Below are 15,784 nucleotides of genomic sequence, written 5' to 3'. Positions count from 1 at the left end.
GCAACAACATTTGCATTATAGGGGTCCCAGAAGGAGAAGAGACAGATAAAGGATGCAAGAAAATATTTGAAGAGATTATAGTCGAAAACTTCCCTAACATGGGAAAGGAAATAGCCACCCAAGTCCAGAAAGCACAGAGAGTCCCATACAGGATAGACCCAAGGAGAAATACGCTGAGACACACAGTAATCAAACTGACAAAAATTAAAGACGAAGAAAAATTATTGAAAGGAGCAAGGGAAAGACGACAAATAACATACAAGGGAACTCCCATAAGGTTAATAGCTGATTTCTCAGCAGAAACTCTACAAGCCAGAAGGGAGTGGCATGATATACTTAAAGTGATGAAAGGGAAGAACGTACAACCAAGAAAAAACACTGTGGAGAATGGATATGTATTTCAGAGGGGAAATATAACATTGATAAAGAACAAAAGAAAAGATAGAGTTGTAAATGTCATAAATTTATTCGACACGCAAATTTCATGTACTTCCAATTCCCATCCCTTCTTTCTCCTACTATCTTCTCTCCTGATAAATCTTTGTTCTTCGTTTCTGGAGAAGTTCATCTGATGAAGTTTGTAAGTTTCCATCTTCAAGCATTTCCATGTTCAGATTCTAAACAGTAGAAGAAAAGTTAGAAATATTAGGGAAATTTTGTGATCTAATAAAGGAATAATTTTTCATATTTTAATTATAAATATTTGAACTTAATAAGTTTAATTATTTTTAATGATAAAGTTGTTCTCAGTTTTTTCATGTTTTAAAGTGGAAAGTGGAAGGTCTCACAGCAAGTGTTGTATTGTCAAAGATGAACACTGTCAATCAGCCTAAAGGAAGGTCTTGTAGATCACATCTCTTGTGCTGTGTTATATGGATAATTTATAGTGAACAGTTTCCTGACTTTAACTAGTATAAGTTTAGAAACATCCCAGAAAGGCCGTGGGTAATAAATATATCACCACTGAGTATAGAAACATAAACTAAATATTAGATGATTTCCCTTTTATATGTGGCAAATTCCTGGATTCATCTTCAAACAAGTCGACCCAGACACCAGTAATTATATTTTACTTGCACTTTTTTCTACTGTGAAATTCTATAATACATTTGAGATAGTTCAATTCATAAATGATTTACCAAGGAGTTTTATAATATGGTAAGGATATGCTCAAGAAGCAGCTTTACACAGAAAACACATATTTTATTTATTTTCTTTTTATTGGCATTAGATTTTACTGTTTATACTTTACCAGCACTGCAGGGAACACTGTACTCTTCAATGGTGAATTCCTCTGAAATGCAAAAATGATGAGTCAGAGTGAAGACATTCAGTAATAGGCACATGAATGGTTAATTGTAAATAAAGTGTGTAAGCTACGAAAGAAAGTATAAAGCACAGTTACAGAGCCAATAAAAGGACTTACTTCTGTACTAAGCCTTTTGGGATTGGTTAGTGAGGAGTAAGAGAAAATTGGGCTTGGACCTAAAGTTGAGGGGCAGATTTCACAAATGGATAACTGTCTTTCTATAGGACACTCTATAGCCCTTTTTCACAACTATGTTTTTCTTATTGGAGTTGTACGTTCCTCTCTGAACCTTTTCTTTTCTAAGAAAGAGTAAAGTTTGAACACTACCAGCATGCTAAGATGCTGGTAAGTTTCTAGTTCAAAGTCATGAGCAAATGGAAGAATTTCCTGACATATTATACAAAGTTTCCCAAAATTTGTGAAACTATCTGAGGCCCAAATCAAAAACAGATCAAATTTTGGGTCTCATATCACACATTTTTAGTTATTGCCACCCTTCTTTTCTTTCTGGAATAATTCAGTCCAGAAAAAACAACGTCATAGGGGAATTTAGAAAAAATTGATCTCCTTATTGCTTTATGAGCAATTTATAAGAATGATTCTAATACTTGTTTGGGGCATAAGACAGATTAATATACAGGAATATGATTATCCTGTGATCATAAACTCAACTCTTTCTTCCAGTGAAAGACTGTGAAGTTTTCTTTCAGTTAAGGTGACCTTGTCCTAGTTAGTCATCTTTTCCCTTTCAAGGCTCAGCATGTCTGAATCCCACTCACCTGTCTCATAATAATCATAGGCCTTTACGGTAGCTGGTTTTAAATTGTTTATTGGGATGTCTTGTTCCACTGAGAAGGAGAAGCTCACGCATTGATGGGTTAGCTGGAGAGACAGGAAAACTGAATTGGAATCAAAGATTAACTCAGTTACTCTTTTCTTAAGATAGTATCAAACCCTGTACTTATGCTGTCCTCCGTACCAAAACCTATGGAAAGAACGAGAGGTTTTAAGACTTGCATAATACACTCAATGACAGATAAAAGAAGGGCAAAAAGATGATTCTGTGGACAGTCAAATGTAGTAAACTGAGCTTTGTTGACCTGGCCCAGCTTCGTTTCCCTCTGTAGCTATTTTCTTTCTCCACAATTCATAAATGCTATACCCCAGGGAGTTTTATAATATGATAAGTTGTGTAGGTGAAATACACTCTTTGGAACCTGGGTTGGTTTGTTAGAATCTGTAGTGGTTCTCCCAGATCTAGCAGAATCACAGAGAATCTTACCTCTTCAAAGTAAATCAGGACATGGTTGGTGCTCACTTCAGTCCTTTGAATCTGAGGCCTTTGTTGGAGCTGTTGACCAAGAGGAAAGGCCAAAGATATGGGATGAGGAAATTTCAGGCTGAGGCAGTTTTCAGGTATTTATGTTCCAAATGGCTTCTCAGAGACATCCAAACACTAATTTTGGTTTCTTCAAGAATAATAGTAATAATAATAAAAATAATAAAAGTAATATTTATTAAACCCTCCTTATCTATCTATCTATCTATCATCTATTTAGAGAGGGAATTATCTTCCAACTATATAAAAAAAAGGAGAATATATGTATATGCTTACATATGATATAGTCTCCCTTTTTCTTTTTGTACATAGTTGGAAGATAATTCAATGCACTATCCTAGAAGTCTCAGGGCCTGCTGGAACATTATTAACCATGTTTATGATTTATATCTTATAGTTGAGACCACATAGCTAGGATGCCCACTTTTAAAATGATGGAAACACACACCAGAGAAATAAGTTTGAGGGAATAAACCTCTTGGAGAACTGAATCAACAAAATAAAATTGACAGAATTTGCCATGACTTTGCTATCTGTAAGAAACTTAGGGTTTACCTTTTTCACTGATGCTTTCACAGGTATGAAGCCTGATACCATCTTCACATCAACAATGACCATGTTGGAGCTGGGTCGTTCCCCAGTATAACTATGAAGTCAAGGCATAGGGACAAGGCAGTCAAACAAAATTCTTTGGAATTCATTCAAGACAGAAGTCTCTCCTCTTTTATATCTACTGTTCCTTATCCCTGGCTACCACTCAGCTTTGCAATCTACTCTATTTTCTTCTGCTATAGTTGTTTGGAAAACTCATTATGAATGCATACTCTGCAGGTATCGTAACATCATATTCTCAATGTTAAGGCTTTTCAGTAAGAGTGAAGAAAATTTTCTTTTAAATAACTATTGCAAGAATTTCTTGTTTATTATGTATGACCTTGGACAGTGAAGATCCCCTGCACAAGAAAATCTATTTCACCATATTCTACAAAATGTCTCATAGTGGTTTAGGATTTACCTAATGTTGATGAGAATCTGGACTTCCCTGTGAGCATTGACTCCATCACAATTCTTGGGGAGAGTATCAACTTTCAGAGTAAAGGGAGATTTTCCTTCTTTCTTGGTCAGGATATTATATCTCAGGGATGTCTAAAACAAATTGGGAAAAAATCCTTTATTTTTGCACTCAAATAGTCTATCTCTTCTACGTGATTTATACTCCCCTTAGGACATGTTTCTTTTTCTATTTTGAAGTTCAAATCGAATTCTTGAGACTTGTTCTCCCATTTGTGGCATCCCCTGAACCCTGGCAGTCTCACCTGGAGGTACACACATCCCGACCCTGACACTGCCATGCTGTACTCCCCTGGAACCTCTGGCAAAGCGACCTCCTGCAGCAATAGGCGATTGCCTTCATCTACTTGGAATTCTTCAGAGAAGGTCTCTGAAGACTTGATGGTGACTGTAGCTGCCTTCTCCCTTTTAGTGAAAGTTGCTGCTCCATACTTGGAGAGTGCTTGGAGAGCTACCACTGTATCCTGAAAAAAGATGGGTTCAGAAAGCACAGGAGAGGAAGGTAACAAAATCATACCAGATGTAAACCGTATCAACACTGTTCTCAGAGTTATTTAGTCATAAACACAGTTCATTAACTGGATTTCAAGTCAGTTCAGACTTGCTATTAATCATGAACTATTCTAGGAACTTTGGGGGAAATGAAGGTTCCTTGTTCAAGTAGTTACAAGGTACATGTGGGAATGAGACTCAAATATTTGACGTAAAGTAGAGGATATTTCAATAATTATAAATTTATATAACAACATTTGTTGGAAAAATTCAGAGAATGGAGAAGAAATTGGAGCTAGCATAATAAGAAAATGCTGTGAAGAAGGTGAGAAATAAGATTATCTCTGAATAATGAGAAAGGTTTATAAAGACAGAAGAGAGGCATCAGGCAGTACCAGGGAGGGAAATGTTGTTGTAGTAAAGACATGGAAAAGAGTGAGCCAATTCCAGAAAAAGAGAAGGGATCAGCCTTTTGGCCATGCCATGCAGTGTGAGGGATTTTAGTTCCTTGACCAGGGATTGAAGCTGCACCCCCTGCAGTGGAAGCGTGGAGTCTTAACCACTGGATCACCAGGGATGTCCCCGAGGGAAATAATCTTATGAAAACATTGCTTTAGGAAGGTTGATCGACTTTATGGATGAGGATCCACTAAGGAGAGAAAATATGAGAGATTGTGCAGAGGACAGAGAAATAATCCATATATAAAATAATGAGGCTGGAACCTTTTTGGTGATGGAGGAATAGACAAAGTATACATTAGAAACATTATTCAATTATTCAACTCCTAGAATGTGGTTGTGTCTACTTGGGTATTAGTATATTTATTTTTCTTCCTAGAGTCTCTTCACAGACCTGAGTGGAGGAGAAGCCCCCACTGGGGTTTTGTTGCTTGGTGATCCATTTCACAATCTTTGTAGCCACAGACAGGTCTTCTGAAGATGGGGCAGGCTGGGCAGTAAGATAGGCAAGGAGAGTGTAAGCTGTCATCTCCACTTCAACAGAAGGAGCCCGGGGTTGATAATAGAGTGCATTAACTTCTTGAGGTTTCCCAGGACGTTGCCAGTGGATTGAGTCCTCTTTGAGATAAAAAGGGATACAATCTTAAGCTTAGAGAACATTTTGAAAACCTAATTCATGAATGATCATTATAATTAGAGCTCACCTAGTGAATGGACATACATGAAGTGAAAGTATTAAGTAATCACCAATCAAGCTAATCTTTGCCATGAAAGTAAATTGAGGTTCTAGCAAATCACACTGTGTCTTTGTGTCTGTTACATACTTGTGTGATATTAGAAGCTGGGCTGTTTAAAGTCTATAATGTGTGAATTGATAAAATGATCCATGTCCCCCAGAGAACTTAAGTGTTAGGTCAATAATAAATCATCATCTTCTTCTTGTAATAATATAATGGATAGAATATAATATAAGCATGATATGTGTGAATTTAATAGGTCCTCTCCCTTTGATCACTGGTGATTTTTGGAAGTCACTTTTGCAGTAGCAGCTCTTACCTTCTTTTACAGCCTCTTTGTCTAGTGATTCAAGCAGCTCACTTCGTTTGGCCTGGTTTCCTGCTAGAGCAAACGCATAGGCCAATAATGCCTTGGTATAGACAAGACTTCCTTGGGCCTCTGAAGTAGATTCCCAGGCCCTTTCCAGGCAGAACAGAGCACTGCGGACAACTTGGTGCTATAAAGAAGATGGACCTTAAGATAGAACCAGGCTAATGAACTGTCTCCAGGGTAACCCCAGACTAAATGCCCCGATGTGCCTGTGCAGCATCACAGTCTGACCAGAGGGTAATTTTCTTTGCAGCTTTTCCCAAAGGATCTGTCATCCTTTATGCTCTAGTGAAATATACTAATATTAAATAACGTGAAAATCACAACTCATTTTCCTCAGAGATTCATAGTTCCATGAGTTTTATTCCTTACATTTGTGAGGGAGGTCCAGGGAGTGTGGTAGTACATACAGTGACAGGCAGTGGCATCTCCAGCAGAGCAATGGTGATGTAGGCAGAGAGCGTCACCTCATCGTCTACCCCACCCTGTAAGGATCAGAGGCAGAGACACTCAAACACTCCAGTATTCATCAGCCAGAATCAGCTAACTCTAATTTTCCCCTTGGCCATCTTTACTAGAAAGCATCTTTCCTTGGACAGTATGATTGATTTTTCCCCTTCCTCCTTCACCCTAAAATTCTTAAATCTGTCCCAAATCACTTTCCCTCACTTTTATTAATGTATTGGAGCTTTTTTGGCATGCTATTTTCTTTCAATACAAATAACTAATTTATTGCTAGGTTTCAGAAGCTTTAGAGTCTACTTTAGAGACTCTACTTTAGAGCTTTAGAGTCTCAGAGCTATGTCACCAGGACTTGAGGAATCAATAGGAGCATCGTAGCTCCTACATGTCACTGTCCTCAGGGCCCAGAACAAATTTAAAGGCATCACCTTAATAGCATTGTTTAACAATGATCCAGAGCGCTGGAAACAACCATTTTCCTTTTGCTTCTGTGAGAGCCAGGTAAGGGAGTTCATGATGTGCGAGTCCTCCACAAAGATGTATGACTGGGCTTGAGCGAAGGACTTGAATACAAATGCAGTGAGCCTGTCCAGCAAGGAAGAGATGGAGACCTGAGGACCATCTCACTTTTAATTCTCACTGTGTGCAATTGGCTCCAGGTAGCTTCACAATTCCGTGGAGAAAATTGGTGGCAAAATGATACTTGAATACTGAATATACTCTTATTTGTCCAGCAAACTTCTGAATCTGTTTTAAAATCTCTCAACTTGTTGGGTTTCTCCAGAGTCAATACTTTTCACTTTTTTTCTCATAAAATGTCTGTGAAATGTGTAAAATGTAGTGCCTTCCCACCACCAAAATTGCCATTTTCTGACTGATTTTACTACATCACAGTCTCTTTCTGTCCTTCCCCTCCTCTCCTCCCTTAATGTAGAAGCTTCTTCCTCTATCATTTCACATTATGACATTTTCTGCCTTCTATTTCCGTTTTGGGGGGGGATCCTTACTTTACTGCTATTTACTATACTGTCAGAACAGTGAGCTTTCATAGATGAAATGGTGAGATCCGCCACTAGTGATGACACACATAGGAGTTTTTAAAGGATAATAAAATGGACAGAAGACCTAAATGGACATTTCTCCAAAGAAGATATACTGATTGACAACAAACACATGAAAGAATGCTCAACATCATTAATCATTAGAGAAATGCAAATCAAAACTACAATGAGTTATCACCTCATACCGGTCAGAATGGCCATCATTAAAAAATCTATAAACAATAAATGCTGGAGAGGGTGTAGAGAAAAGGAGACCCTCTTGCACTATTGGTGGGAATGTAAATTGATACAGCCACTATGGAGAACAGTACGGAGGTTCCTTAAAAAGCTAAAAATAGCACTACTGAACAATGCAGCTATCCCACTACTGGGCATATACCCTGAGAAAACCATAATTCAAAGAGAATCATGTACCACATTTTTCATTGCAGCTCTATTTACAACAGCTAGGACATGGAAGCAACCTAAGTTTCCACTGACAGATAAATGCATAAAGAAGATGTGGCACATATATACAATGGAATATTACTCAGCCATAAAAAGAAACGAAATTGAACTATTTGTAGTGAGGTGGATGGACCTAGAGTCTGTCATACAGAATGAAGTAAGTCAGAAAGAGAAAAACAGATACCGTATGCTAACATATATATATATGGAATCTTTAAAAAAATAAAAGGCTCTGAAGAACCTAGGGGCAGGACAGGAATAAAGATGCAGACGTAGAGAATGGACCTGAGGACACAGGGATTGGGAAGGGTAAGCTGGGATGAAGTGAGAGAGTGGCATGGACATACATACACTACCAAATGTAAATTAGATAGCTAGTGGGAAGCAACCACATAGCACAGGGAGATCAGCTCGGTGCTCTGTGACCACCTAGAGGGGTGGGATAGGGAGGGTGGGAGGGAGACTCAAGAGGGAGGAGATATGGATATATATGTACATGTATAGTTGATTCACTTTGTTATAAAGCAGAAACTAACACACCATTGTAAAGCAATTATACTCCAATTAAAAAAACAAACAAATTTCTATGCATGAACTCCAGGTATCAGAGAATAGCTATTTCCAGAATTCTGAAATACTGTGGATCTACAGAGAGCATATGGAAATAATTATCTTACCAAGTGTTTCCCTGACTTCTACTATGACGATCCCCAAAGGTGCTGTAAGAACCATCGCTGTGCTTATAATTCAACTGTCTTTGGTAACCTGAAGAGGAAGTTTGCATAGATTTATGAAATAGCAGAGACATTGGAGAATGAATCAGGGTTTTCCTCAAAACTTGTTGAGGCGTCACAGGCAAACTACTATGTTACTATGAAGTCTCCAAGACTTGATGATACCATCGAATTTCCTGGTTGTATAGTGGGACAACTTGTTGGATATCACAGCAACAATAATTATTAAATCTTAATCAAAGGGATGTTGACTTGAGTTCACTGGAGGAGATATTTAGGGAATCAGTTAATGTTTTTCCTTTTGGGGTAATCTCTCACCACTGATGAGGTAGCTGATGGCTTTGGACTTGATCTTCTCTGTCAGCAGTCCTGTCTCATTCAGATAGTTCAGAACATAGATGTTAGGGGCAAAAAGGACCATATTCTGCTCTCCACAACCATAGGGCATCTGGAGAAGATTCTGAAGATTTTGCATTGCAGAGCCTAGTATATCACCTGGGGAATGAAAGATATAAAAAAAAATCAGAGGAACTCAGAGCTGATTTACATTGGGGTAAGAAGATAGATTACTAACTAAGTGAGAAGTCAAATCATATATAAAGGGGAGGAAAAGAAAGCATAAGAGGTGAAGGAAAACAAGAAATAGAAAGGAAAGAGAAATGCAGGAACAATAAAGTAGATAGATCAAGGATAGAAAAAATAGGAAAAAATATGAATGGTAGGATACATCTTTCTGATGAGCCACAAATCTGGTTAAAAACAATTATTTTTAAATCTATTAGGAAGTATCACTACCTAGCCAGTCTCTTGAAGATGAGGGCACAAAGAGATAGCCCTTTTTACTTTTTAGAGTGTATCAAGGTATAAGATGTTGCACAACAGCTATTAAACAGTGCAGTCCTTAGCTTGGTGCTCTTTCTCTCAAGCCAACGCCTAGACTCAGGGACTTCATTAATAAGGGATGGTGAGGCCCCATGCACTAGAATTACGGGGATGGACAACTGCTTCTTTCGGGCTGGGAGACTCACCCAAAACTGAATGTGTTGCCCTGGCAGAGCCTTCAACCACATTTGAAGGAAGTTTTAGTGACAGCTTTTCAGGTTCTCCAGTTTCTAATGAAACAAGACAAATATATATATATAAGGGAGGGAAAAATGAGAGAAACGTTCTAGATTTATTTGAATTTTTTCATCTATATGATCAAGATCCAACATCTCATTTCTCTTGGTCATTATATAATCTCTCTGATGCAACCCAAGTTTCTCCTAAAGCCACAATTCATCTCACCGTGAAGTTCATATTAATCATATATATTTGTGTTAAACTTCTATAGATTTCCTTATAAGTGTATACCTTATGTTATATTTCTTTCTTTCTCTTCATTGTTTATGTTAATTTCTACTATAGCTGGTGGTTGTAAAAAAATCATATTCACTCCATAAATATGTATTAAGTGCATGCTATGTACCAGATTCTGTTTTAAGTGCAATGATATAGCAATTTTCAAAAGAAATTTCCCGACATCCTAGAGTTTTCATTTTGATGGGAGTAATAAAATAACAAATAAATATTATGTGTGATAGATACCTGTAAATTCTATAGAAAAAAATAAAGCAGAGTAAGTGCTTATATGGGTGAACTAGTGAGGCAAGGCAAATCAGGAAGTTCAGGGTGTGGGGAGAAGGTTCCCAATGATAAAGCTCATTGATTAAAAAATCATAGGTGACTGACACTAAGTAAGTCAGGGAGTAAAATTTATAGATATCTAGGGGAAGAGACTCACAGGAAGAAGGAACAAAATGGGAAAAGACTCCAGAGATTAGAGCATGCTGGGTATGTTCTAAAATCAGATTAGGAGAACAGTGTGATTAGCATTAGATGAGTAGGAGCAGGGTGAGTAGGGGAAAGGGTAACAGGATATGAGGTCATGAGGATAGAAAGGCTTTGTAGGTGATGCTGGAGACGTAGTCTTTAACTTTGAGGGATATAGGAGACTCGTGGAAGATTTTGAACAGAGGAGGGGCATGATCTGAAATATGCTTTAAATGATCCCCCTTGTTGTATAGGAACAGGGGGAGATGACCAGGAGTCCAGTTAGGAGGTGACTGAGTTGGTCCAAGAGAGGAAGGTCTAGAGTAAGAGTGGACATGATGAGAAGTGGACAGATTTCAGATATATTTAAAGGTTCAACCAGCTAGATTTGGGGATGAATTAGGTGTGGAGTAGAAGAGAAAGGACAGAATAATGGGCGACTCCAAAATTTTTTATCTCCAGCAAGTAGAAGAATGGAATTTCCATCATCTGAGATGGAGAAAATTGGAGGAGGAGCAGGCTTATGGGGACTAAGCAGAGGTTCAGTTTTGAACATGCTAGTTTTGAGATACCTCTTAGACCTCCAGGCTTAGAAATGCAGATGATAAGTGAGCAGTTGAATACATGAGTCTGAGTTCAGGAAAGAGGTGTGGACCAAAGATGTACATTTTGTGGTCTCTGGTACAAAGTTGTTATTGAAGTTCTGTGACTAGATGAGATTATCAGAGGATACTTATATAGAGAAGAGAAGAGATCTGTAGACTAAGAGCTGTTCTGTAGATGATTTTAGATACTGCAGAGTTGAATATTTTATTTTTTTATTTTATTTTTTTATTTTTTGCGGTACGTGGGCCTCTCACTGCTGTGGCCTCTCCCGTTGTGGAGCACAGGCTCCGGACGCGCAGGCTCAGCGGCCATGGCTCACGGGCCTAGCTGCTCCGCGGCATGTGGGATCCTCCCGAATCGGGGCACGAACTCATGTCCCCTGCAGCGGCAGGCGGACTCTCAACCACTGCACCACCAGGGAAGCCCTCAGAGTTGAATATTTTAATAGTAATTTTTTAATGACTGTGTGAATATTTAAATGGTAGTTTTAAGTGTAATAGAAAAAGATTGATTTTCTATATATGTTAATGACCTAAAGTTCTCCTTAAAATAACTTGTTTAAATAAAAACATGAGTACACTTCAACTATTAACAGAATAAACAATAGTACTAGTGCCACAAATATATTTCAGTAGTTTGAAAATTGTGTTGGAAGAAGTTTGGGAAGCACAGGTGTATTGGAAAGAATCCTGTCCTATAGTCATCAGCTTTAGTCTTCATTATTAGCCAAGAGCTTTTAGGTGAGTCTCTTAACTTCTCTATGTCTTTATCAGGAAAAGATTGTTCTCGATCAAATGTCCTTTGATTTGCACATGGGATAGTATACTTGTTTCCTTTTTTCCCCCTAGAGGAAACATGCCCCAAAGGGCATTTCACAACTATATACTTTGGCAAGTGGCTTAACAAAGGAATTTTATCTATTTTTTGACACTTACCTGAAGCACAAAGAAGCGTGTTGAAAGTTTCCTCCTTTTCTATTCCTTCAGGCTTTGTATTGAAAGAAAAAAATCAAAAAGAAAAGTGATAGTGAATGTAGATAGTGATAGAGAAAAAGCAATCACTTTAGGAGAGGAACTGTTAGTGAAAACTTGAGTTGTGGACATATTCATATTCTTGGGAATGAAATGTCACTGTTGCATACCTATTAGATAATGTGATTTACATAATAAGGCCTCTGAGACTCAGAGAAAGTAGACCCGCCTACCTCAACAAATAAGGGCTTGACTACGGTGTCCTTCTGTCCAAGGGCTGGGACGTGGGGCACCTCATTGTCACACAGTTCCTGAGACTGCAGGGCTTCTGCAGTAGCTGTGAAATTCACCTTTCCTGGAGGATAAAATTCTTAAGGAGTTAAACAGTGATTCTATATTGAATGGTTTCTTCTTTTTTTTTTTTTTTTTTTTTTTTTTCCGTCTGCGGGCCTCTCACTGTTGTGGCCTCTCCCGCTGCGGACCACAGGCTCCGGATGCGCAGGCTCAGCGGCCATGGCTCACGGGCCCAGCCGCTCCGCGGCATATGGGATCCTCCCAGACCGGGGCACGAACCCGTATCCCCTGCATCGGCAGGCGGACTCTCAACCACTGCGCCACCAGGGAGGCCCGGTTTCTTCTTTTTAAGCCTCTCCAATATTTATAATGGTTTTCTTTCAATCGATCATTGTCAAAGGAGGAGAAAGAAACGTGCGTCTGAGTGAGAATGGAAAGCAAATCATTACACCATAAGAAGTAGGATTCGTGAACAGCTTTACCACTCACCCAGTGACTTTGGGGTAACAGTCCAGGACACAGTTTTCTGCTTATTTCCACAGACACAGTGAGATTCTTCATTCTTCTCTACTGGGATGGCCAAGAAGGCAGGAGAGACCTCCAGCTGCACGCTGACCTGTCCCCCATTCCCACCCACAAATTTGAGAAAGAACACAGGCAAAAGGTCAGTAACAGGGGGAAGAAGCTTAAAGGGACAATGCATACTAACTGAGAGGCTTTGAGAAACTGTTCAAACAAGGTAAATCCTGTCAAATATTTTGTAGTTTAGATGTTTGCCGTAAGGACTTTGAAAAACTGACAGGAATCAGGATAAATACTCAGGATTTAGGCTTGTGCCAACACAAGGAAGAGATATTTTCTTTAGTTAGAGTGAAAAAAATAATCAGGGGAAAGTAATATCTGAATTTAGGAATACACAAATAATGCAGAGTCCTGAATAAATATAACCTTACCACCTCAGACCTGTTGGGGAGCTTTGTTCTTAGTACTTACTCCATTCTAAAATTAGGCTACATCATGTTCAATTATGACTTACTAGGAGATTACCTGGGAAATCTAGGTAATGAATGGTGATTTTGTTCCCTCCTTCTACTTTTGCTTACGTCGAGAAGTGCCCTTACCCGAATGCAATGGGACACATAGCTGAATGCAGTGGCTTTGAGTGTGAAGGCTTCTCCTCGAACCACAGAGTAGGGAAGAGTGAGTTCCAGGAAGAAGGGCTGGAAGGCTGTAAGAGAGATGGTGGGAGAGAGGCCAAGCCCTGCTGTTCCAGACAAGCAGAGTGCGCCAGCCTTCCACTCCGTGATGGTGTCAGGGATCTTCACTGCCAACTCATGTTTACCCGATACGCTAGGGAGGGGAAAAAGAGGAGGCGAGTCAATGAGTTCCCTCTTTAGCAAGCACCACAGCTGATCCTAGAGCATGAAAACTTAGTGTGCTAAATGTTAAACTTGATATAAGGTTTGGTGTTTGTAATGAGGTCTCTGAAAGTTTTTTTTTTTTTCTTTTTAGGGTCGACGGTAGCTTCCTACTTTCTGTTATTTTAAGTATCTCAGGACCAAATTAGAAAAAGAAAATTGCATTGTTTAGCTATGAGATAAATGAACTGTGAATCTAAATAACTACCAGAAAAGAGCGGAGCAGAACAGAAAGGATCAGGAACCAATGATCACACCAGAATTATAGAGGAGGATTCAAATCCTTTTATGAACTCAATTCTGGGCAACACACAACTTACTCGAGTGCCACCAAGTCCCAGATCCAGGTCTCAGGGAAATACTTCCGGACTGTCTCTTTCACTTCCACAGCTGGAGAGTCTCCTCTCCCTACTATTGGATAAACTATCCCTGAATTTCCACGTGCTAGAACAGAGCCTACTGGACCTATTGGACCCGCTTGACCTGTCGAGAGAAAACACGCAGGGCCCAACATAAGCCTCAGTTTTATCCTTAATTTCTTACAGCTGCCTTATTTATCAAGTAGAATAAGGTCATATGCTCAGGGAATATTTATTATTAGAACAATTTAACCTACCGGCTTCTTACATTGTTCACTCATCTATGTGTCCTATTGGAAGGCTAAATCCTATTGCTTCATCAGATGGTTTAAAGGTAACTGTATTTTTCTCTAGAAGTGAAAACAAATGTAGCTCTCCCTAAGCTGAGCTTTCAACTGGTGAAGGCAAAAATGAAGAGTAATTTAAAACAACAAATACTGCTTATACCCTGATGGGATGATCACATGTTCTCCATTTGCAGTGAGAATCAAATAAGAGGAATTGATAGTAGCTACAGCAAGAGGAATTCAGGAATTGTTTTTAACAGTTAATAAGATGTGAAGACATAAACAATAATATAGTAAAGTATGGGTTATAGACAACAGAGACTCAATAAAGGACAGAAAATAAACTTTAGATTGGCCGGAAAAGACTTTACAAAGCAGAACTTAAGAAGACCATGAAAGGATGAGAATCAGAGGGGAATGAAGAAGGCATTCCAAGGAAACAGCTACACATGTATGTACACAGAGGTCAGAAGCAATGCTCCAAAGGGATAACAAAAAAACCCCTCAGGAGTAGAATGTCTATCTCAGGGCGGGGTGGGGGCATTTAACGTAGCTGAGTAAGTAGTAGGTGTAATTATATAATAAAACACCATGAAGGTTAGGACAAATAAATTAGATCTGTTAAGGAGGCAGGAGTTAGGTTGATTTTAAAAAGTGATAAAAGCAACTATACTCTAATAAAAATTAATTTTTTAAAAAAGTGACCTGCCAGAGATCAGAAGACATATAAAGATAGTATGTATAAATATATAAATAGAGATATACATAAAATAATAGCATTGAACATGCTCTTTTGAAACCTTAAATATGGTGACCTATGAATTCTGGAAGTAGCGATTATGTCTGAGAAATAAGTGACATGACAGAAGCAATGTTGAAGGGTGATGCGCCTTTCACGGTATAGAGGCTGGATTGAAGTGGAGAAAGACAGAAGGCAAGGAAGGTAAATTATGGTGGCTTTTTAGTACTTTGGTTATGAAACAATGAAGGACAGGGCTAAGGTGATGTAACTGAACAGGAAAAGGAAAGAATGGATAGGTGATGAATACCAAATGTAAAATTTGTCTAGAGTGTTACAGAATATCTGTGATAAGAATGTAATGATGGTACTTTGTTTTCAGGTTTTTCTGGATCATTCCACCTACATGTTTTCACTTAAGACTGAAAATAAAATAATATACTTGGTATTAAGAGGAATGTGAAAATAAAGTAATAATAATGTTTTTTAGTTTTTTTAACCAAAAAACACTGTTATATGGAATCATGATTATGTTTTTTAAAATTTATGCTCATGATACCTCAGTGACTTTGGTGTTGTCATTCTGACTTTCAACTGAGCCTCAAAAATGTTCAATGAGTCTGAAAATTTTTTTTTTTTGCCACACCACGTGGCATGTGGGATCCTTAGTTCCCCAACCAGGGATCGAACCTGTGCCCCCTTCAGTGGAAGCACAGAGTCTTAATCACTGGACAGCCAGGAAAGTCCCTGAGTCTGCAAATTTTCAAAGTTATATGTGTCATACCAGATAAAGGTATGATGAAAACTTGTTTTTTTT

At 38.6% G+C, this 15,784-nt stretch overlaps 1 protein-coding gene across 1 annotated transcript in view; it reads right to left on the bottom strand.

Moving 5' to 3' along the window:
- Nucleotides 1-361: 361 nt before the first annotated feature.
- Nucleotides 362-15,784, bottom strand: part of LOC309811673 (pregnancy zone protein-like) — a 41,368-nt gene continuing 25,945 nt past the window's right edge. Inside the window, exons 18-36 of the mRNA XM_082634672.1 lie at nucleotides 13,903-14,065; nucleotides 13,286-13,514; nucleotides 12,654-12,780; nucleotides 12,104-12,225; nucleotides 11,835-11,886; nucleotides 9,510-9,593; nucleotides 8,800-8,976; nucleotides 8,425-8,512; nucleotides 6,668-6,824; nucleotides 6,188-6,262; nucleotides 5,727-5,904; nucleotides 5,065-5,288; nucleotides 3,965-4,183; nucleotides 3,664-3,794; nucleotides 3,204-3,294; nucleotides 2,592-2,660; nucleotides 2,089-2,191; nucleotides 1,253-1,294; nucleotides 362-617 (exon numbers count right to left, since the gene is read on the bottom strand). Of these exons, the coding sequence (XP_082490798.1) occupies nucleotides 595-617; nucleotides 1,253-1,294; nucleotides 2,089-2,191; nucleotides 2,592-2,660; nucleotides 3,204-3,294; nucleotides 3,664-3,794; nucleotides 3,965-4,183; nucleotides 5,065-5,288; nucleotides 5,727-5,904; nucleotides 6,188-6,262; nucleotides 6,668-6,824; nucleotides 8,425-8,512; nucleotides 8,800-8,976; nucleotides 9,510-9,593; nucleotides 11,835-11,886; nucleotides 12,104-12,225; nucleotides 12,654-12,780; nucleotides 13,286-13,514; nucleotides 13,903-14,065 (2,354 nt within the window). The 3' untranslated portion in view covers nucleotides 362-594. The remainder of the gene's footprint in view (nucleotides 618-1,252; nucleotides 1,295-2,088; nucleotides 2,192-2,591; nucleotides 2,661-3,203; nucleotides 3,295-3,663; nucleotides 3,795-3,964; nucleotides 4,184-5,064; nucleotides 5,289-5,726; nucleotides 5,905-6,187; nucleotides 6,263-6,667; nucleotides 6,825-8,424; nucleotides 8,513-8,799; nucleotides 8,977-9,509; nucleotides 9,594-11,834; nucleotides 11,887-12,103; nucleotides 12,226-12,653; nucleotides 12,781-13,285; nucleotides 13,515-13,902; nucleotides 14,066-15,784) is intronic.

This window comes from Mesoplodon mirus (genome assembly GCF_964341445.2).
Source record: "Mesoplodon mirus genome assembly, chromosome: 11".
NCBI classification, from domain to species: Eukaryota; Metazoa; Chordata; class Mammalia; order Artiodactyla; family Ziphiidae; genus Mesoplodon; species Mesoplodon mirus.
The sequence above is the reverse complement of the archived record's forward strand: the minus strand, read 5'-3'. Positions and strand labels throughout refer to the sequence as shown.